The 21,974-nt window shown below is 41.7% G+C and overlaps 1 protein-coding gene across 4 annotated transcripts in view; it reads left to right on the top strand.

Annotated features, from left to right (window-relative positions):
- LOC147626639 (RNA polymerase II C-terminal domain phosphatase-like 4) overlaps positions 1-11,991 on the top strand; it is a 49,422-nt gene extending 37,431 nt beyond the window's left edge. For 3 of the 4 annotated variants that reach the window (XM_086816706.1, XM_086816704.1, XM_086816707.1), the window contains 4 exons: positions 10,839-10,889; positions 10,985-11,397; positions 11,484-11,600; positions 11,690-11,991. In XM_086816706.1, coding sequence (XP_086672832.1) covers positions 10,839-10,889; positions 10,985-11,377 — 444 coding nt within the window. In that variant the 3' untranslated portion in view covers positions 11,378-11,397; positions 11,484-11,600; positions 11,690-11,991. Of the gene's footprint in view, positions 1-10,838; positions 10,890-10,984; positions 11,398-11,483; positions 11,617-11,689 lie in introns of those variants that run through there. The other variant, XM_086816705.1, reaches the window with a different exon arrangement.
- Positions 11,992-21,974: the final 9,983 nt, after the last annotated feature.

Raw genomic sequence — 21,974 nt, 5'->3', positions numbered from 1 at the left:
ACATGACGCCTTGTTGGCAGGGGACTTATGTCTATGCCAACAGTCATGTGATCTAACATCTCGTTGCAAGGACTGTGTCTATTCCAACTGTGGATGGATTCACTCATGGAAGGGGGGTAACCTTGGTGAGTGATTCTGTGAACTCATGGAAGGGTGGTAACCCTAGTGAGTGCTGCATGAACTCATGGAAGGGTGGGTAGCCCTCGCAAGTCTCATATAAACTCATGGAAGGGTGGTAACCCTCGTTAGTATTATCAACACTCATGGACGGGTAGTTGCCCTCGTGACTGAAGTCCCGTGGAAGGGGAAACCCTGGCGAGCATGTTTGGCTTCAAGGAAGGGTCGTTGCCCTGGTGAAGCAAAACGCAGGTACCTATGACAACATGGACATTTGAAGCATGTTAGGCTTGGGCATGCGTATGGATTATAGGGGTGGTGACCTTATGCACTCCAATGGCATGGCAAGATGTTTTGTGGCAATGTATTTTGTCTACTTTCTTGATGCATGTACTCATAGCTAGTTATGGATTTATGGATATTTGAGACAGTTGGCTCTCGTGCGTGTGTCTAGATTTCCGCGTTTACTTTGTAGAGTTGTGGACTCTTGATATGGCTTGAAGGGTTGGCAAAAGTTAGTTTGTTTACTATTGGAAGATATAGCTTCATACAAGTTTCCAGTTGCGGACAACTGTTTTCGTAAGGAGGAGGCAATGTCACCAATTGGTCCACTCTCATGTTTTCGACAATGTCTGGGAAGCCCGGACTTATTACACAAAGGATGTGAACGGGGAATTTTTCCAAGTTATAATGGGTTTTGCTAGACACTCTGGAACTCATATGGATCATGGATTTGCTCATACATGCACGATATATGGATTTCATACAAGACCTGGAAGAACTATGGATGGTCAGAAACTGAAACAGGATCTTCAGGGTGAATTATGTTGGCATGGATAGGCCAGGGCCCAAAATTTTGGTTTAAAGTCTTGGATTCCACAAGTCCTTCTCCACAATGCCCATGATTCTCTTGTTGGGGATCATAGGGGTATCAACAGTACCTTTGGAGAAGTTAGAGAGGTCATTCTATTGGCCTAAGATGTGACTGGATGTCTACCAATATGTCCAATCCTACCAGATATGTCAAAAAGTGAAAAGTTCCTCATACCAAACAGACATGGTTACTTCAGCCTTTGCCTATTCTTGAGGGACTCTTTCACGACATTTGTATGGACTTCGTAGGCCCTCCTCCTGCTCAGCTGGATCTAGAAACACGGTGTATGACAATTGTTGACAAATTCAGTAAGTTTTGCATGCTCATTCCATGCAAGTAGATAGCGACAGTTGAGGACATAGCTTGCTTGTTCATTCGGTTTTGGTACCCCATTGGTGGTTTGTCACGGACTATCACATCAGATAGAGATTCAAAATTTACGTCTCATTTTTGTAGAGCATTGTTTGATAATTTTGGGACTAAGTTGCAATTGTCCAGCCCATTCCATCCTCAAACAGATGGCCAAACAAAAATATACAATCAATTGGCCTTTGATATTCTCAAATCATATATCCATGACCAACAATTGAAATGGGAACAATATCTTCCTTTGGTTTAAGCAATCCTAAACGATACTCACTCAACGAGTATTGGCCGAACGTCGTAGGAGGCAGCATTTGGTCGCCGGTGTTACCATCTCTTGAGGCCAATAAAACCACCGAGACATTCTCGGAAATCATGGAGTCAATTAAGGAGCGCCTTGCCAAAGCTCAGGAAGCATATACCCGGCAAGCCAACAAATCCAGACGAGATGACAACTTTAAGGAAGGGGATTGGGTATATCTCCGCATCATGAAACAACGGCTAAAGCAAGTGGGCAAGCGTTGTCCCAAACTATCATTCCGAAGTTTCGGCCCATTTCCAATCATTCAAAAGTTAAGTGATGTCTCTTTAATGTTAAAGTTGCCGGAAAGTTAGACTATGCACAATGTCTTTCATGTTTCTTGGTTGAAGCCATATGTAGGTCCAACATTATAGGATATATCAGAAGAGCAACAACGAGATATGATAGATGAAGCTGAAGTCGTAGAGCCAGAGAAAATTCTCCTCCAGAGATGGTAGCATGGTTCTGGCCGAAGAATACGCCAGTTCTACACGAATTTTAAAGGCCGCGGAACCCATGAAGAAGCAGTTTGGTTGGATGAAGAGTTCTTTCAAGAGTACCCCCGATTGCTTGGCGGACTACTTGGAAGCCCTGAACCTGCCGCTAAGTTAACCAAAGGGAATGTCACGTGCACCGTTTACTTGGGTACACAATGACACACTAGCATGATCATCAATGTAGCATTTGTACAAAAGTAGCACCTTTTTTAGGAATGTGTCGTACGCCGTGACACCATTGTGAGCCCTTAGTCTAGGGACAGTCAAGCACGAGCTACGTAGGTCAGTCTCTGAGCCTTAGAGGTCAATCAAGTGTTAGTCCTCTTAACCCACTTGGAGAATTCATCATACAGGTGCATGTAGGTGTCTTCCATAGCCATAGATGCATGAGTAGGCATTTTTAGGATCATTGCATTTAGAAGGGGCCAGCCCCAAGGCAACCCAATGCGGGCTAGCCTTGCAAAGGGTATCCAAACCCTTGCCATGTAGTCGGCCAGGCCTGACATCCAGTCGGCCGGCATCTGACCAGCCCTACAGCAACCGACTGTGCATTTATGCCAGTTGTGGGCATTTACAGCAGCCGATTGGGTACTTATGCCAGTCGTGGGAAATTATAGCAAGCCGACAGCCTTCTCTGGTAGCCGACCAGCAGTAGGAGGCCATAGAAGCATACACGAGCCTCAGTCTCACATCAAATATTTAGGTAATTCAGAAATGTGCAGAAGCATACAACATCCAGTCGACTCCAGGCATCAAGGGAGCTCCTCTTCACATTCAGCCAGCATATGTGCAGTCCTATAGCTATCTGGACTTGCATCAGTGGCCAAAAGGGTCTTCAGTAGAGCCTCGGATTAGGTGGATACTCAGCCGACGTATGGTCTTCCTCGTCCTTGTGTTGGGCATTCACATCGGTTGTTTACTCAAGCATTGTATAGCATTCTCCAAAGAATAATATAAGCAAATACTCCTGCTGGGGGGGGGGGGTGGGGGGAGAGGGCGCCCTTCAGTGGGTATTTGGGACCCAATATTGTATTGTCTTCTACATTCTCTTCTCTCTCTCTACTCTCTAAATTGGATGCTAAAGATTCTCACCACATAAAGGTATAAAGAAGACCTTGTTGCTAAGGATGCACGATGAGAACTTTGGTGTGCTCAATGTCTATGCGCCCAACCATGCTAGTGCCAGAGCAGAGTTTTGGACCCTTGTTACAGATGCATTGCCCGAGGCCGCACATTGGTGTGTTGGGGGAGACTTCAACATGCTTGAGGACCCGACTGATAGGGTGGGAGGCAATCATGTTACAGTGCACGGCACGGAGCTTGCAGCTTGGGAGCGATTTTGTATGACACTGCGGATCACTGATGCATGGCAACATGAGGCTTTCTCTCGTTCTCAGTACAGTCTTAGTTTTTCTCGGTCGGATCGCCGGCAGGGAGGGACTAATCTATCACGGATTGATCGCTTCTATGTGGGCGACAGGTTCGGGGAGCGTGCTGGCTCCGTTGGCATTCTCGCTGGCACCTCTTTTTCAGACCATACGCCAGTTATCTTGACCCTGGAGGAGAGGACACGGGAGACCGGCTTGCAGTTGAGGATTCCAGAGAGGATACTTACAGATCCCAGTCTTTCTGAGGACATTGAGAGGATATGGCATGATAGCCAGAGCTCTGACCTGGATGCAGCAGGCCAGTGTGCCCAGGGACTTATCGAGCTCAGCTCTTTTCTGCACGCTACAGCCTTGACATGGCTGGGAGAGACTCGAGAGCGGGAGCGTCGCTTGAGACGTAGCCTTGCTTCGCTTCAGCGTCTTCAGGAGCAGCTGCCTACATGTGAGTGGGTGGCGTCCCAGCTGAGCCAAGCACGCCAGGAGGTTAGAGAGGCAGAGGAGCAGAGACATGAGTTCTACTATCATCGCCAGGCCTCTCAGTGGACGCAGCTTGGTGATAGAGTGATTGGGGAGTTCTTTGAGATCACCGGACCCCGCCATGCTCGAGCAGGAGTACGCCAGCTCAGGAGGTAGGACGGATCGTTAGCCACTGAGCCCGGGGAGATTAGAGCCATTGCCACTGAGTTCTATAGAGACCTGCTTTCAGCGGAGCGAGCCACGGAGGCATGTGATGCTTGCAGACAGACTGTGTGGGCCCATGTGCAGAGGAGGGTCACAGATCGTATGCGCACAGTTTTGGGTGAGCCCCTTTCAGAGGATGAGCTTGTTGAGGCTTTGAGGGCCCTTCCGCGTCATAGTTGCCCTGGGGAGGACGGATTGACGCCTGCCTTCTTTATGCGCTATTGGGACCTTTTGGGGCTAGGCCTCCGCAGGGGCTTTCAGTATGTTTTAGACACTGGGGTGATGCCACAGAGCTTTTCAGAGGGCTTGATCTTAGGGAGTGTCAGATGATATTTGGCATTGGAGGCCTATTACGATCCTCAATACTCTGTCTACAAGGTCCCAGCAAAGGCCTTGAGTTTGAGGATCCAGTCCTTCCTTGGGCAGTTGATTCATGCTACCCAGACAGGATTCGTCAAGGAGCGCAGTATCCTTGACAACATTTTCACCTTTTGGGAGGCGACGGCCCGAGCTAGATTTCTCGGTGAGGACTTGGTCGTGATGCTTCTCGATTTTGAGAAGGCATACGATAGAGTCGATTGGGGTTTCCTAGAGGGCACTATGCTTCGCCTGGGTTTTGAGCCAGATTGGATTCGAGGAGTGGCGGCTCTATACTCCACAGCTCGTAGCCAGGTGTTGATGGCAAGAGGACGGGGGCCGAGTTTTGAGTTGACCAGATCAGGCCGTCAGGGATGCCCTCTCGCCCCGTTCCTTTTTCTCTTCTTTGCAGAGGCTATGAGCATGTATCTGACAGCAGAGGAGGTTGGTTTGAGAGGACTCCAGCTTCCAGTCCGGGGTGAGGACCTGCTCGATTCTGAGTTTGCCGATGACACGGGATTGTTTTTGCATGGCCAGGAGGCCAATCTACAGAGGGCAGAGCAGTCGCTATAGGTTTTTGGTGTGGCCTCAGGAGCATTGATCAATTGGCGCAAGACAGTGGCTTTTTGGATCAGTAGCGCTCCCGCTCCGGCATGGAGCCCAGACCCGGGATTTAGATGGATTCCTCCTGGCACAGCAGTGCGGTATCTGGGATGCGAGATTGGACTTGATCTGTCACCTGAGCAGCAGATCGCCCTGCTTCTTTTGAGCATTCGGAAGAAGCTTTTATATTGGAGTACAGCTTGGCTATCCTTGGCTGGGAGGGTGGTGGTGACAAATCAGGTGCTTTTAGCGACTATGTGGTACATCACGTCTTGCTGGATCTTCTCGAGCTCTTGCATCAGCCAGGTACAGAGGCTGATCAGGAACTTTCTTTGGTCTGGGCGGGATGGTCAGCCGGCCCGGGCTAAGGTTGCTTGGGCAGTAATTGCCCATCCTCTACTGAGGCCTGTCCTCCTCATCTCTATGAAGATCCACCGTATCTCTGGTGCCCAAGTGCCCGCTGTTGGGGGAGCTCTAGCCTGCAGTCAGCTGCTGAAAAAGAAGCTCCTTCCAAGGCTCAGCGCCTGGAGGCAGCCCCCGAACAATAAGCTTCCCCAACAAGGCTCTACTCTGATCAGCTGGATCTATAATGCCCAAGCCCCCCTGGCTTGTCTACAGTGGCCACTGTAGACAAGCCAGGTGCCAACTGCTGAGCCCCTGTGGGCAACTAGCCACTGGAAAGTCGAGATCTTGCGTGCCTGTCGGCTAGCCCAGAGCCTCGTCCAAAAATCCTCCAGGAACTCCTGTGAGAGTCCCTGTAGCTGCCAATGCTCCGATGCAGCTGGAGTGACCATCCTCCTCGCAATCAAAATATGACTCCCTAGCCGAACAATGTACTGGAAAAGGGTGATCTCTGTGGCCTCGGGGGACGCATAAGGATCCTGCCACTCGTACTCGCCAGGGTTCCACTGTAGCCGGGCCAAGGGGCGCGCAGCATATATGCCCATATGCGCCAATCAGAGTCCACATCTGCAGGGTCTGGATCAATATGCCACTTCCGAGAAGCGACGGCCACTACCCGTATCCTCTGAAAGATGCACTCTGCAACCAAAGGCAGCTCCACCTCCACTCTCTGAAGTCTGCCCTCATCCTGTATCTCATAGTAGAGACCGCATCCGGGGCGACTCGGATCGAGCGATCTTGCGGCGCCAGGCCTTCCACACCACTTGGCGTAGCGGCCCTTTCTATACTCTACACGCGGGTACCCCCTGCTGGCACTACAGGCCACTTGTTTGGATTTTCTCCCCTCCTATTGTATGATATAGCCTCTCAGTTATGTGTACTTTTATTTGTACCTTTTTGCACCTAGGGAGAGTCTCCCTAGCTGCCTTGATTGCATCTCTGCTCTGTCTTCTTATGAGCAAGAGAGGGATTTTGTAGCCCAGTGGGTGTTTTTTTTAATAACTAATGAAAGGATCTTTTCTCGGAAAAAAAAAAAAGAAGACCTTGTTGTGTGTTATCACGATCAAGCTTAGTGCATGTAACATTAGATGTAGGCCTAGGTGAAATTAGCATTTTTTTGCAAGAGGCAGCACAAAACAGATTGGCTCCTTCTTGTCCTAGGTGTGCGGCAGATTCTGAGACCGTACAACATTGTTTATGGGGATGCAGCACTGCACAGCAGATTTGGGGTTCTGTAGCACAACTTATGGGTAAATTGAGTGGTCGAGCCATGCATGTGACTTGGGGGGCAGCTTGGCTCTCCCAGTCTGGTCCGCAGCTTTTTTATGAGGGCAGTGGTACAGATTCTGCTATTTTAATTTGTAGAGGTATTGCCCAGCATGGTTTATTGCAGGATGTTCCTCACTCTGATTATACACCCCCTAGACAGAGGATTGACACCAGCTGGGAGATTATTGCCAGTATTACAGCATGGCAGATCTGGAGAGCTAGATGCACGGAGGCTATTGAGGGTGTCCAGATTTTTGGGTCTCAGTGCATTAGTACTATATGGGGTGATATCATCCATACTCTTATGGCTACTCGGGCTCGCATTCAGGGGCCCTCTCGTTCTGCGCAGGCGAAGCGTGTGATAGTTATGCGGGAATGGGACCATGGCATCTTCTTTTCCTTTAGTACCACAAGTCTTACATGGCATCATGATGCTCCTCAGTGGTTGAAATCACCTTACATATTGGGGTGATTCTATTCTTTTCCGGCTTATAGTTGTGATTGTTGTATGTTTTTCTCATACTTAAAAGAAGTCGCTTTCTGGAAAAAAAAAAAAAACAGATTGGCTAGATTCCAAGAGAGGAGCATTCGCTGAGGCCTTGCTTCTATTCAGCAAGTTCAGGAGAGCTCCCTAGATAGCTCGTGGATTGAGGGTTAGTTGGTTGTAGCCTGTACTGGGATCTAATGGAAGGCGGCCATAGAGCAGCCTTCAACGAGATTATGACTACGGGTGCCATGCTAGAGAGGCTTTCAGAGGGTTTGATACACTTGATTCCCAAAGAGGGTGGTGACAGATTGGAGATTTGCCAATGGAGACCCATCACCCTCCTCGAGACCGCTTACAAGATTTTGGCCATGGCCATCAACCAAAGACTTTAGCCCTTTCTTCCCGACTTGATTCATGATACTCAGACAGGTTTTGTTTAGGATTAGAGCATTCTGGACAACATCTTCACTTTCTAGGAAGTGACTGCTTTGGGTAGGATGTGCCAGTAGGATCTCATTGTGCTCCTATTGGATTTTGAGAAAGCCTACCATAGAGTTGATTGGGGATTTCTCGAGGGGATGATGTGTGGGATGGGATTTCTAGAGGAGTGGATCCATGGTTTTTCTGGACTTTCCTCTCACAATTAGGTTCTCATTCACGGTGATAGATTTCTCCTTTCTCGCTCGGTCTGGCAAGGTTGTCCTCTTGCACCGTATCTCTCTCTATTTGTTGCCAAGTCTATGGCAGTTTTCTCTCAGCTCAGGAGACTTTACATGCGTGCCACAGAGGGGGCGTGGGCATCATTGACCCCGCCATTCAAAGCCGTGCTCTTCTAGGCAGGCTAATCGGTACAAGACTTCGAGCCATGGAAGGATTTTCTCCTGGCCAGGATATCTACCCGTACACCAAGTTTGGGGGGTCCTTGGCCGCAGAGCACTAGATGGATTTTCATGGAGATGCGGGCCGGTGGCTTTCGGCCAGCTTTTGAGGACAGATTTGCAGCTAGTCTATTACAAGCTTGGGATCACTTGAAGCCAGCCCTCCAAGAGTCTATTCCGTATGCCTCCGAGGAGCGTATAGTCTTTGATTTGGAACCCCCTAATCTGTTTATGTAGTGGCCACATGCTAGGGGCTTGGCCTCATGTATCTTAGGGAGCTTTGAGCATGCGCCAAACTGGGTCTCTTGGAGATTGGCTTACATTCAGATAGCCCCCTCCAATGGCTCAGCAGAGAGCCTAACTGGGATCCGGGGCAGGGACAGTTTTAGCCTTGACGTTCACTTTGCCATTCCTTCGGAGTGACTGACCCCGATCCATGACCCCATTCCCCCGCAATGGCTGGGAGTGTTCACCAGGCATGATATTCTCCTGGCATTTCATGGCGTGGATGAGAGCTCCGCCTTGCTCACCTTTTCAATTAGACCTCATGGCGGATTATTGAGATCAGAGCCCCCCTTGGAGGACTCTAGGGGATGCACATTACAGAGGGTGAGGGTGATCGGATTGCATGCACATGACTGGCACATTGACCCACCCCTGGCCAAGGTGGCCAGGGAGAGATTATGGCATTTAAGGATTTGGGAGAGCTAGCCCATCATGCGCCTCCAGTGGGACCCAGGGGGAGTGGTCTTGGTTTGATCCTGTAGACAAGGAGGAGACTCTGGGTATCCCATTTTTTGCACGCACCACTTGGCTTGGCCGTAGGGTCCACATGCCCGAGGTCGATGGCACTCTGGCAATAGCAGGACACTGGTCTCACGGTCTCTCACTGCACTCAATTAGAAGAGGCTCTCGGACAGTTTTCGATCTTGGAAGGTCACTCTCTTTTTGTGGCTACTGGCAAATAGGAGTTTGGCGGTTGACACGTGGTTGGCCATTGGAGGTAGACCAGCTACATGTTCGAGATGTGCCCATCCCCAGGAATCTCAGCGGCATTGTCTTTGGGATTTGTTTGAAGGCTCAATAGGTTTTGCAATAGATTCTCCGCATCTTCACTATGGACAAGGCCTCGTCTTGTACTATTACATGGGGCAGTGTCGCTTGGGCCACTGAGGCAGAGGTTGTCATGGCTTATGAGGAGGAAGGTGGGGGGCCAGCCCCTTCGCATTTTGATAGTGCCAGTCCTAGCCCCATCTACTGGTCACTGGACTCCTGGTTCGCGTCAGAGATGGGAGATTTGTAGTAGCATTGCCGCATGGCACATCTGGAGAGCTCGATGCAGCGAAGCCATCTAAGGCACCCACACCCCACCTGCAGAGTCCATCAAGAGCATTTGGCTCGACATCATTCATACCCTCCCCTGTCAGTGGTGGTGAGCCCACTTGACACTATAGTCCATCTGTGTGGTTATTCCCTCCCTCACCCCTTTTATGAGACTGCCTTCTCCTCATAGAGCAGCCAGCTGGAGGAGAAGCGCATCCTTCCCCCTCCTTTTTTTTTTGTTCTTTGATCCTTGCTCCATACATGGAGGCGAGTTTGTATCTACCCTTCTGAGGCTGTTTTTTGTTAACTAATAGAAGGATCTTGTTTCCGGGGAAAAAAGAAAGAAAGAAAGATACAGGCAACCTGGCCCAAACATAGTCCAGCCATAGTTGGGGGAGCAAGAATATGCCAACAATCAGCCGAGAAGTCAACCAAGGCGCTCAAGTTCTACAGATGATTGTTCACTCAGTTTTAATCTATTGTATTGCACATAAGTCTTGTTCGAAAGCAAATATACCGCTTGCCAATGGGGGCTCTTAAATGGGTAGTTGGGACCCAGCTCTCCTTTCTGTACAGTTCTCTTCTCTCTCAGATTCCTCTTGCATGCAATTAGCACATCCCTTAATCATCATTACTGCTTGGGCAACCTACTGCATGTCACAAGTATGGACTAGACAATTGATTGTTTGTCATTTGTCCCCTCAGGCTGGTAGTGGCTTTCTATTGTTAGTGTACTTTATACTATCTTTAAAGTACGCTAACAGATGGGATCTAAAAAGTACACTAACAGATGGGGTCTAAAAAGTACACTTATAAGTGGGGTTAAGAGGGTTTGCAAAGTGTGCACACATGTCAGACATATAATTATGCACACACATGGATATACATATACATACATACACATACAAAAAAAGAAGAAGAAATAAGTGATGTATAGTCTTTTACAACCATATGCAGAGATGATGGCTAGACGCATGGTGCAGGATGCTGGCTTTGATCTTTTGTTGGTCTTCCTGATTTTGTAAAAGAAGATGTGCTTTCAAATTGCTGAGTGAACTTTCCCTCCTCTTTTTTTGTGTATAGTCTGTGTGAGCATCTGTTTGGTCCAACTTGAAGCCTAGTATATAACAAGTGTACAGGCAAATAAGCCACTTTTGGTTAATGCATTGACTGCCTATTTCTCAAAATGTGGAAGCTCGCAGCTTGTGTGTTGGCTTTCTTTATATTGCAAGGTACATGTATGAACTTACCCAAATAACTTTTTATTCTGTTCGTAATGCTACTGCTATCTGAGACAGGATGCAAGAGGAGAAACTCAAAAATATCAAGGGGGGAAGGATGTGAGAAAGGTAGGCAAATCACTGGATCTCTTTTGCTGCAACTCAGTGGCTGCTCTTGCTGTTTTCTTTCTCTATCACCTGCCTGTCCTTTTTCTGTTTTTCAGATTATGCAGAGCATAAGGTCAAAGGTGTTGGCTGGTTGTAAAGTCATATTCAGTAGGATATTTCCCACAGGTCTGCCTTCTCCAGAGACTCATCCATTCTGGCGTCTTACTGAGGAGCTTGGTGCTGTTTGCACAACTTCCTTGGATGCAACTGTGACTCATGTAGTTGCATTAGACAAAGGAACGGACAAAGCAAGATGGGCTCAGCAGCATAACTGCTACCTAGTTCATCCTAGATGGGTAGAGGCTGCGCTTTATACATGGAAACGGCCCTCAGAGGAGGATTATTCTGTTAGCGATGCGCAAAAGCTGACTACATTCTCAAAGACAGTCAACAAGGAACGATTAGATCACGAAAACCCTACTCATGAGAATACATCAGGGACCACGTGATACTGTTAGTCAATACAAAGGTGCACATTTTGCTCCAACCTGAACATGATTGGTCATGACTGCAATTCTTGGGAATAGTCACAAACTAAGGCCATGATTCTTACAGGTTGTGCTCAGGCTGTGATTGATATGCAGCTGCCATGCCATTGACAAATTTGCTTTGGAAGTCTGTTCATTTGAGATCGAAGCGTACTTTAGTGACCTGTTCATAGCCAATACAAAGGTGCACATTTTTGTTCTATCTTGAACGTGAACAGTGATGACTGCAGAATTCTCGGGTTTTGTTGCTGACTATGGCCATGGTTCTCACAGGTTGTGATTGACATGCAGCTGCCATGCCATTGACATTATTTCTTTGAAGTCTGTTGGTTTGAGGTCAAAGGGTGCATTAGTGACACTGATGTCTTGACTTTTCAAAAAGGCACGCCAAAGCAGTATGAGAGAATGTGATAGTCCTGTCTACATTGAAAGTTGTGTCAAAAATCTATTGCAACACTATTGTGCAACAATAGTTTTTTTTGGACAGTAAAAGAGCGGATTAGAGCAGGCGAGCTAACAAAAACTAGGGAAAAATATTCTAAAATGGCATAGTCATTGTGCCAAGTTTCTCACAAGTCCTTTGTTTTCACATTGTTTGAAGGAAATTAACATGGTTTAGGGAGTTTAGGGAAGAAGGGTTAGGAGTGCCGCCAGAGCCGTGCCCAAGGAGTTTCGAATCACGCACCCACACACACACACACCGGAACCACCCGGCTGCGGCTCTTTTGGCTTTAAAAAAACTATATCCACTTTTTTTAAAAAAAGATTAGAATATAAAAACTATATCCATGAAAAAATAAAATTATTATTATTTTTTATACGTGGTTGACCTAGCAAAATTAACGTGCAAATATTGGGTTTTCATACAACATAATGCATTATGGAAAGCCATGTGACCTAAAGATATGTTGGTTATACAAATTTGCTACTTGTTATGTAGAAGGTGTCATATGAATGGCTACGCTTTTTCATCTGAATATTCATGGATTATAATATTTATAGATTTTGTCTATTTTCATACTTGTGCTTGCTTCTTGTGCTTTCTTAGCATATGAAGATGAAGGAAAGCACTACCTAGCTCGACCATAATTACACTTTTTATACAACATACCGTGCAAATATTGCGTTTTCATACATCATGCATTATGGAAAGCCATGTGACCTAAAGATATGGTTATACAAATTTGCTACTTGTTATGTGCCATCTTGTACTAAGACTACATTATGATCATGCTTGGCACTTTGTGATTCCATGGTAAAATTCATGGGAATGCTTTTGTGATTTTGAATTGCAAAATCTCCTTATCCATACAGGACTCCAAACATGCTTTTTGCATTATAGTCATTCTTTGGGATCATGTGACTGTCGTAGGTGTGTCCTTTGTCATAAATTATAAGGCTTACAAAGACAACTCTAGCTAATCAATAATAGTCAATGTATACTCATGCCAACAATTCCTAGATTGCTACGATTTTCATCACATTTGATAGCGAAACATGCACACCATAAATGTAGCCTTGTTAGATAGAAAGCGTTAGATGGTTGAATTTTGTTCTCTTATTTTCTTTTTTACAACCATAAACTAAAGAGATAAGAGTACATACTATAAGGAAAAGTACTCTTCTATAACATACAATGGTTGATCCATAGTGTGAAACCGTCTCTGAGCTTGTGCTATAACTATGCTATACTCTAGTAATTCAAATATGGATGTCACATAGCCTTTTATCTACACCATTGGCAACATATTGATCATGATCTTACTAACCGTGCAAGGTTAACATTTAATGTTGTAGAGCTTCTAGTTAAGATGGAAGTACATCTTGTATGTAATAGTGCATCCGACTATGTGATTGTATGCTCTTTTTCCCTGGAGCTTTTATGACTTGGGTGGCTCTATTAAGTAAAAGGTGTCATATGAATGGCTACGTTCTTTCATTTGAATATTCATGGATTATTCTCTCTAGATTTTCTCTATTTTCATAGTTGTGTTTGCTTCTTTTGCTTCCTTAGCATATGAAGATAAAGGAAAACACTACCTAGCCCGACCATAATTAGACTTTTCAAAGGACCAATCTTTTGGAGACTTCTCCATGAAGGTATTTTTAACCAAGAAGTTGGAGTTCGGACATAAAGTCCAAGGAAGAAACAAAAATGGTGAGAAATCCATCCACGCTAATGATCATCACCAAATACTTATATTAACATGTAGGACATAGCATGGCGATCAATATTTGTAGCTTTTGAGACCACTTGCATGGTTGGTGTTGATGGGTTTATCATCATTGTCAATGATAAGGGGAGGAGTAAATTCATGCAATGAGTATTTGTGCATTTTAGGTGCAATATTCTCGTAGTAGCAAACTCGTATTTGGACCTCACACAGATGTAGGACAATCGAGAAACAACCTAAGACCATAGCTAGTAAGATTTGGGATCAGCCTCAACTCCACTTGTTGAAGGCCAATTCAAAAAAAGAGAGATTAATATAAAAAGTGTCAACTGATACATCCAAAAGCTCTCCTTTGTGATGGTTTAAAGGGAAGCAATGTCACATAGGTTGATTTTGCTTTTGACTCTTTCCTTATAAGGAAGAATTATATGACATGTGACATAGAGGAGCTTTGGACTACCCTATTTGGATATTTTCTAGGTGACATGTCACATAAGACAAGCTTGCATTATGTCATGTGTAAGGCTTTTTTAAGTGACATTCTGTTCAAAAAATGTGTGACCACGATAGGACTCAAAAATTTCCCTTATGATGGTCCTCAGAAGTTGGTTGGTGTGAGGAAAACCCAAGGGGAGCGTTTGATTGGAGTTGGTAGCCAGTTGGGGCTGCCCGATAAGCTTTTATGGAGCACTCCAAGGGATGAAGTTCATCCAAGGGGTGGAGCCAAGGGTGCCCGGATCAGTTTTCAAGAAGAAGGATTCATGTTTATGTTTAGGGACAGGGCAAGAAGGCAAGGGGACAAAGTGGAATAGATGCAAAGATCTCTACCTCAGATCTGGAGTGGATTCAGAGACCTAAGGCAAGGTTTTTAGTGAAAAGGTTACCAAATACACACCCTTTGAGTTAGTGCATGGAATTGAAGCCATCATGCCCCTAGAATACGAACTCCTTATCCTGAAGGGGATAAATATCACATATGCTGGTTCTCCTTAATATAAAGCATGAATCTTTTCTATGTGAGACATCACATAAGAGAGCTTTTGGAATCCCTTATGCGACATGACACATAGAGTAACCCAAAAGCTCCTCTATGTAACATTCCCAAGAATAACAATAAGAATTATCATATGGGTTGGTTCTCCTTTAAAATTTCTTCTTGATTTAATCAGGGCGTGATGCTTCTTATGTGTTTTGTGTACAATTGTTTCCCTTTGATTTAATTAGGCCCTGATGCTTCTTATGTGTTTTGTGTACAAATTTTTTCCCTTTGATTTAAAGACATTTTGCTTGGGGATTATTTAGTTGGGAGGTACCCAATGATGTCCTTCTACTTGGGATAGATCATGTCTATCTTGAATAACTCAAATTTAAACGCATCTTCTTAAGTTTGTGAATAATTTAAAAATCAACTTATCTTATCAATGTTCCTTAGACCATTACTTTGTTAATCAAATGAAGAGAGGATCTTGATAAATTGACATAAAAAATGAATAAACTTTGAAGTAATTATAAAATATTTGAACAGAATACCATAACCCATGCCTCAAGCCTTGTGGTGGCATGCTTTCATTTTTGCAAGTAAAGCATATAGAGAAGTCATGTGTACATAAGTTGAGCAACAATAACTTTGATAGTAAGACATGAAGCATCCTCTACATGAACATGAAAAAAATGGTATCCCATCTTAATGTTACGACACATAGAGAAGTCAAGTGTACATAAGTTGATCAACAATAACTTTGATAGAAAGACATGAAGCAACCTCTTCATGAACATGAAAAAAAATGGTATCCCATCTTAATGTTAAAGTATTGGACCATTACTTTCTTTTTAATGTTGGAAATGCTCCCACTTCAATAATTCCATAGAAGAATCTTACATCAACTTGGACATCTTGTACAATAATGGAGAGGAGATTAATCATGGAAAAATTGACGATAAAAGCTTATATAACCATAAAGGATCAAACTTGAGTTGTATAACCATAAAGGATAAAACTTGAGCTATGGTTGTCAAGGAAGGCATATCTTAGATGCCTTTGATTTTGCTAGCAAATGTATGAATTCCCTTCTTCATGGCCTATTGTATGCACAAAAATGTGCATTTTAAAGAGATCCTAATTTTCCATCATCTTTTGAATAAGCTTAAGCATTGATGATATAGTCTTCCCTCACATAAAGATACAAATTCAACCAAAAAGGTAGTCATGAATTTATGTAAGGATATTCTCAAGCATTGAGGATGTTGTCTTCTCTCACATAAAGATACAAATTCCTCCAAAAAGGTAGTCATGAATTTATGCAATAAGTTAACAAATGTCTCCATATTTAAAGCTCTGGAATATATCACAAAGTACATGTAAGATCCCACTAACTATTAAATGGTGTCTGTCATTGGTCCTTGGGTCTATGTCAATTAATTATGACTACTATATCCATCCACAAAACTATATATTTCATGTCATGCTACCTCATCCAACATTGTGTTTATGAATAGTAGTGAAAAAAGAAATTTGATGATTAAGCGTTTAACTATTTGTAGTCATACATACATTACTTGGAGCTTACCACTTCTTCAGGACTCCATGATTGGAAATAACCAAACATATTGGACAATTTTGAGATGAATACTAGCATCAATAGATTGTCAATATCTTCTTTTACCTTCTTGGCATAGATTAGATTTATTTGATGTTTATGTATCCAAATTACTCAAGGACAAAGTATGATTGAGAGCTCATGTTAATACACCTTTGAGTCTACTCCTTTTAAATTATCAAGAACAAAGTATGATTGAGATCAAATGTTAACATACCTTTGACTCTAGTCCTTTTAAATTGGTATGTTCCAATGCAAATTGAGAGAGGGACTCCATTTTCTATTTAAAAAATTTAGGTACGTTAACATTTTCTATTACTACCTTTTCATCCTCCTCTCTTTTGAGGTTGTTCTTTTAATCCTTGGGAATTGCCCATTCTTGATCTTAAGATTGGTGTTCTTTGTATAACTATTTTTTGTTGTCCTTTCTCCTTCACTAAATTCTTGGAATCTATCGAAGTAGATGCTTCTTTTTTCAATTTCTACTTTTACATTGACTAATACCCCATAAAACATCTATTTCTACCACTAGAAGGGAATTGATGACCAATATCTAGGTGCTTTATAGCTATATATCTTCGTATGCTATTTCTAGTCTTGATATTTTATTCGTTTTGTAAGAGATTATCAATTCAAGAATTATTGTCCATTCACTCAAATTGTGAGCTTGGTCTTGGTGCATCACTTTTATTACCTTCAATTACGACCTAAACAGTATAATAATTCACCCCTTCTATCTTTAAAATTATGAAAGTTACTTTGAATGTCATTGTTTTGCTTATTGTCAATACTTTCTTTAGTATTACCATACATGCTCAAATTTAATCGTCTTCAAATTTTCCATGTACATCATACGTGCTCTTTTACACACACACACACACAGGTCAGTAGTTCTACCTAAAAAATGATGTTATCCATCATCATAAATCAAGTTGATATATCCAAGGATTGACCCTTCATAAAAAACCCCTTGTATAATATATTTATTTAGTTTATGTTTATTAAAGTAAATTTTCTTTGTTTCAGTTTGTAACCTTATCTGATACAATAGATTCACTGATTGAAGTTTCTTTGGGCTATTTTTCTATTCTATAGGTATCATTAGATCTTGTTCTAGTTGTATTTGTTTATGATGCCTATGCATGTGGGCACACATCATTGGGCTATGTTCTTATATTTGTTTGTGATGCCTGTGCATAAGTCTGCATGTGCACGTGCGCGTGCATGACGCACACACACACAAAACAACAACTAGAAGAATAACACACATGTGCATGTGTGTGTGCTTGTGCACAGGTCTACACATGTGGTGTGTGCACAACACACTTTTACAAAACAATAACTATAAGAATAACTCACTTGCTACTTATAAACATAATGACAAATCGTAGCTATATTTTTTGTAGAAAGAAATTTCACAATGTGTAATAAGGTCCACATTCACAGTTTCTTTTTCTTATAGTGTATTTTGAAAAAAATAAACAATCAAACAACATAAATAAATAGCTATTCACTATATAATTGACACTTGATATCTTAATGGGAAAGTGTAATATAAACACTTTAAACCCAAGATATTGATGCTTGAAAGCTTTACTCATGTCTCATGCTAAGATTTTCTTTATAATGTAGAAACGAGTCAACATATACGTACATAAGATAATTATGATGATATTGAAGATTTTGATAAATCGATATATTTTGACTATCTTTGTAATTAGAAATGAGTCAACAAAGTTGAGAAGTATACGTACATAAGAAAATCAATATGTTGATATTGAAGATTTTGATAAATTGATATATTTTAACTATCTTCCACTCATGTATATCTCTCTGTCTTTGTCGCTGTCTCTGTCTCTCTCTACACATACACATGTACACACACAAAAATCGTTTTAATTCTTATTTAGGAATATTCTCACACTCAAGAAATTTAAAATAATGGTGGTATAAAATTACATGTGTGATTGAAGAATGCATATCGATGAAAAGTGTATGCCAAGATAAAATTCATTACTTCATTGGTCCTTGCTAAAAGGATAAACATGTGATGAATGGACGCTCCTGTGAAAAACACTTTAGTAGAAAATCTAAATCTTGTTAAAAAATAAACTTTATTTGTTATTTGGTACTAAATGTTTAATGCATTCATTTGCTATATGGATAGGGGTGCATAGTGTTCCAAATCATTGGTAGCAAGTTAAAAAGATAAACTTGATTTGTTATTTTGGCACTAAATGTTTGGTGCATTCATTTGCTATATGGATAGGGGAGCATAGTGTTCCAAATCATTGGTAGCAAGTTGGAAACCTTATACATAAACTAAGAAATGTGTATTGGAAGATGAGAGCACCATGGGAATTGATAAAAAAGTTTTTTTAAAGGAGGATATCATTTTAAAATAAAATAATCACAAGCTAAACATGATGTGATCATGAACTCGTATCATATATGGCCAATTAACAAAAGTACTTAGATATTGACAACACCAAACAATCATAAGGGAACATTATCCAATGCATTGGGGTTGTAGATGAGGCTGTGCTTGAGAATCTTTGGAATGTCATTGTAATTTATTTAAAATTAAAATATTTACACTTATTTTTATGCCTAAAAGGGATGGTGTAGCATGTGTGGGTGCATTGGTGCTGCTATACCAAGAAAGGCATTTTGTTTTTAAATGATTATGAGAATCTAGACACAAGATCTCATGTAATCATGAGTCCATAATTCCAAGTCTAGGGATCGCTTGTGAAGAGTTGATTTTAAATAAAGGGTATATTCTCTAGATATTTGTGTATTTCACTTGTTTAATTGGTGCTTATAAATAAATAAATATATACGTTGTGCAAGGATTAAATGGTTTAATATGTATGGTGAAATACCATTGCCTTAGCACCAATTGCATACCCTAATACAAAAATAACAAATGCAAAATGTCACATGCTCATGCAATCTCCCCAAGGTATGATTGTTATTATGAGTTCAAAGTCCTGAAAACTCTTGACTCCAAAGTTTTAGGAGACACTTGGTTGAAACTTTCTCTTGTATCATGATGTGTTGTTTTTCTCTTTATGATTTTCATATTGCACATCCTTTTTCCAATGATGTATAATGTGTGTACAAGTGCCATGCTAACATACGATGATTAACTATCAAGAAATTTAGGTGGATGGGATAGTACTTTGCACTACTTTTATTGTGACTAAAACGAAGGATAATAGAGGGGCTTGTCCAATGTTGATTGAAAGCCCATGGCTTATGTAAGCCAAATAAACACAATTGGTTCGATAGTCTAGATTCTCATAATGAGGAAGAGGAAAAGAGAAAGAAGCACAACACTCATGATAAAAGACTTGAATTTAGTGGAAAGAATTAACGATGATGAGGAAGAGGACTAAAACTCCCCAAGTGTGGGAAATTTTAGAGCTAATATGATGAGTGTTACACAAATAGAAAAGCCCAACAAGGTACAAAGACCACCTTTAAGATTGGTTATCCACCTAGATTTACTGAGAAAATGTGAAGGGAGATTTCAATTGGATGAAACACTAGCTAGAGACTCTCATTCATTCCTGGTACCAATTTTTTTTAAAGAAAGAGTTTTACTGTTTCTAGTAGGCCCTAGCCAGAGTGTATTGACACCAGCCTAGAGACTCCCATCCTTGCTACCAATTTCAAAAAAAAAAAACTTTTACTACTTCTAGTAGGCCCTAGCCAGAGTGTATCGACTCGGCCTTACTAGCAACACCTTACTACTTTGACAAGAAGGAAGTTTTTCACATAATAGGTCACATTCTGGACTCTCATTCTTGGTACCAATTTTTTTAAAAAAAGTTTTACTATTTCTAGTAGGCCCTAGCCATAGTGTATCGACACCAGCCTAGAGACTCCCATCCTTGCTACCAATTTCAAATTTTTTTTTTTTACTACTTCTAGTAGGCCCTAGCGAGAGTGTATGGACTCGGCCTTACTAGCAACACCTTACTACTGACAAGAAGGAAGTTTTTCACATAATAGGTCACATTCTGGGCTCATATTTTCACCCAAGGTTAGAGCATATATATTATACATCACTATTATAGTTTGTAGATTCAAATCGATATTTTAGAAAAAAGTAATTTGTGGGCTTGGCTTTATTAAATCATCAAGACATTTTAAATAAGATCCTTTCAGACTTTAATGGCTTCTTAAAGGTTTCTATACATTCTTTTAATCTAGATTTTGCCTCACTTTACTTGTAAGGGCAAAGTCCCCATGGGGGCTTCTTTTAACAAAATCCCCTATTAATTAATTCCTTTTTTTAATGAAGCCTCAAGCTCTCTAACTTTGCCAAAATTGGCAAAGTTAAAATTTGCATTTTAGAATTTAGAACGTTGCTTTTGAAAGCTTTCTTGAGTTGAAGCCCTGTAGTTAATGCAACTTGGGGCTTTGCTAAATGAAGCTGCTTGTGGAAACTTCCCCTAAGCCAATCCAAGTTGACATGTCAATTGGTGAATATTGTCATGCCAAGAAGAACTAAATTTTTGAAGGCACTTGGTTGGGTGTTAAGGAGCTTAGAAAAGATTCATTTTGAAGTTTATGTGCATCATAAAAAGGAACTCCATCTAACTTCTAAATTTTTATCTTATGAAGGCTAGCTAGCTAGGAGAGTAGATTGCCCCAATCGACACGGGTATTTCTAGGCCACATGACAAAAGCGACACATAAACTTACCATTGGTGGAGTGACCCTACAGGAGGCCATGTAAGAAAAAAGTTTATATTGTTTGTTTTTTTTGAAATATTTTTTTAAAAAGCAATCTAATTTGCATCTGTGTACCCAGATCTTTAATTTTTTCCCTTTTTCTTTATTCTTGCAAAAGGGAAAAAATTAACATTGAGGTTAGTTTTGATGATTTAACTACTGATCTTAGACCTTACTAGGGTCTTCTCTCTCTTATATCAATAATTAAAAATAGAAAGTTCTTTTCACCATTGAGCCTGTTGTTTTTCTCTTTGTAAAGGATTGGTTGGGGCTTTTCTTATCTTTACTTTATTTTTGCTTTTTGTACAAGGTGTCTCTATACTCTAATTTTGTTTCCCTTTGTAGTGTAGGCCTAAAATATTCTAACCAAGGTTAGGTCTTCCAAGAATTATAAATAAAAAATTGGAGGTTACAAGTGAGCTTCATTTTGCAACCTTTACTTAAAAATCTATGGTTCTTTAATTTTATGCTCACTATCACATTTATAGTGGTTTATTTCTATATGAAAAATGTGTGTATGTAATTTATATATAGCTAATTATCACATTTATATGGTTTATTTCTATATGAAAAATGTGGGTATGTAGTTTATCTATGTATAGATGTAAAATTTAACTTTAAACTTCTAAACACGACTCTCTCTCTCTCTCTCTCTCTCTCACACACACACACACACACGCGCGCGCGCACATGCATGTGCACAATTATATGTATATACATATATATGATCATGATCGCTGGTGTGCCTCTCTCTCTCTCTCTCTCTCCGTCGATTGGGTGTATAACCCTCTAAGTTGACGTAAAGAGACTCCTTCTCCGTCTCTCTCTCTCACACACACACACACGCATGCACAATTATATGTATATACATATATATTATCATGATGCGCTCGCATGCGTGCATGCGCCCACACACACACACATATATATATGTGTCACCTTGGCCATCAATGTTAGACTTCAACTTTGAAGATTTTTATAGTACATAATATAATAGAAGCAAGTATAAGCAAGTGCATGTATGACACCTTGGGCATCAAT

Source organism: Cibotium barometz, chromosome 22, assembly GCF_041138505.1.
Source record: "Cibotium barometz isolate CiBa-2024 chromosome 22, ASM4113850v1, whole genome shotgun sequence".
NCBI lineage: Eukaryota > Viridiplantae > Streptophyta > Polypodiopsida > Cyatheales > Cibotiaceae > Cibotium > Cibotium barometz.
This window is presented reverse-complemented; position numbering and strand designations above follow the sequence as displayed.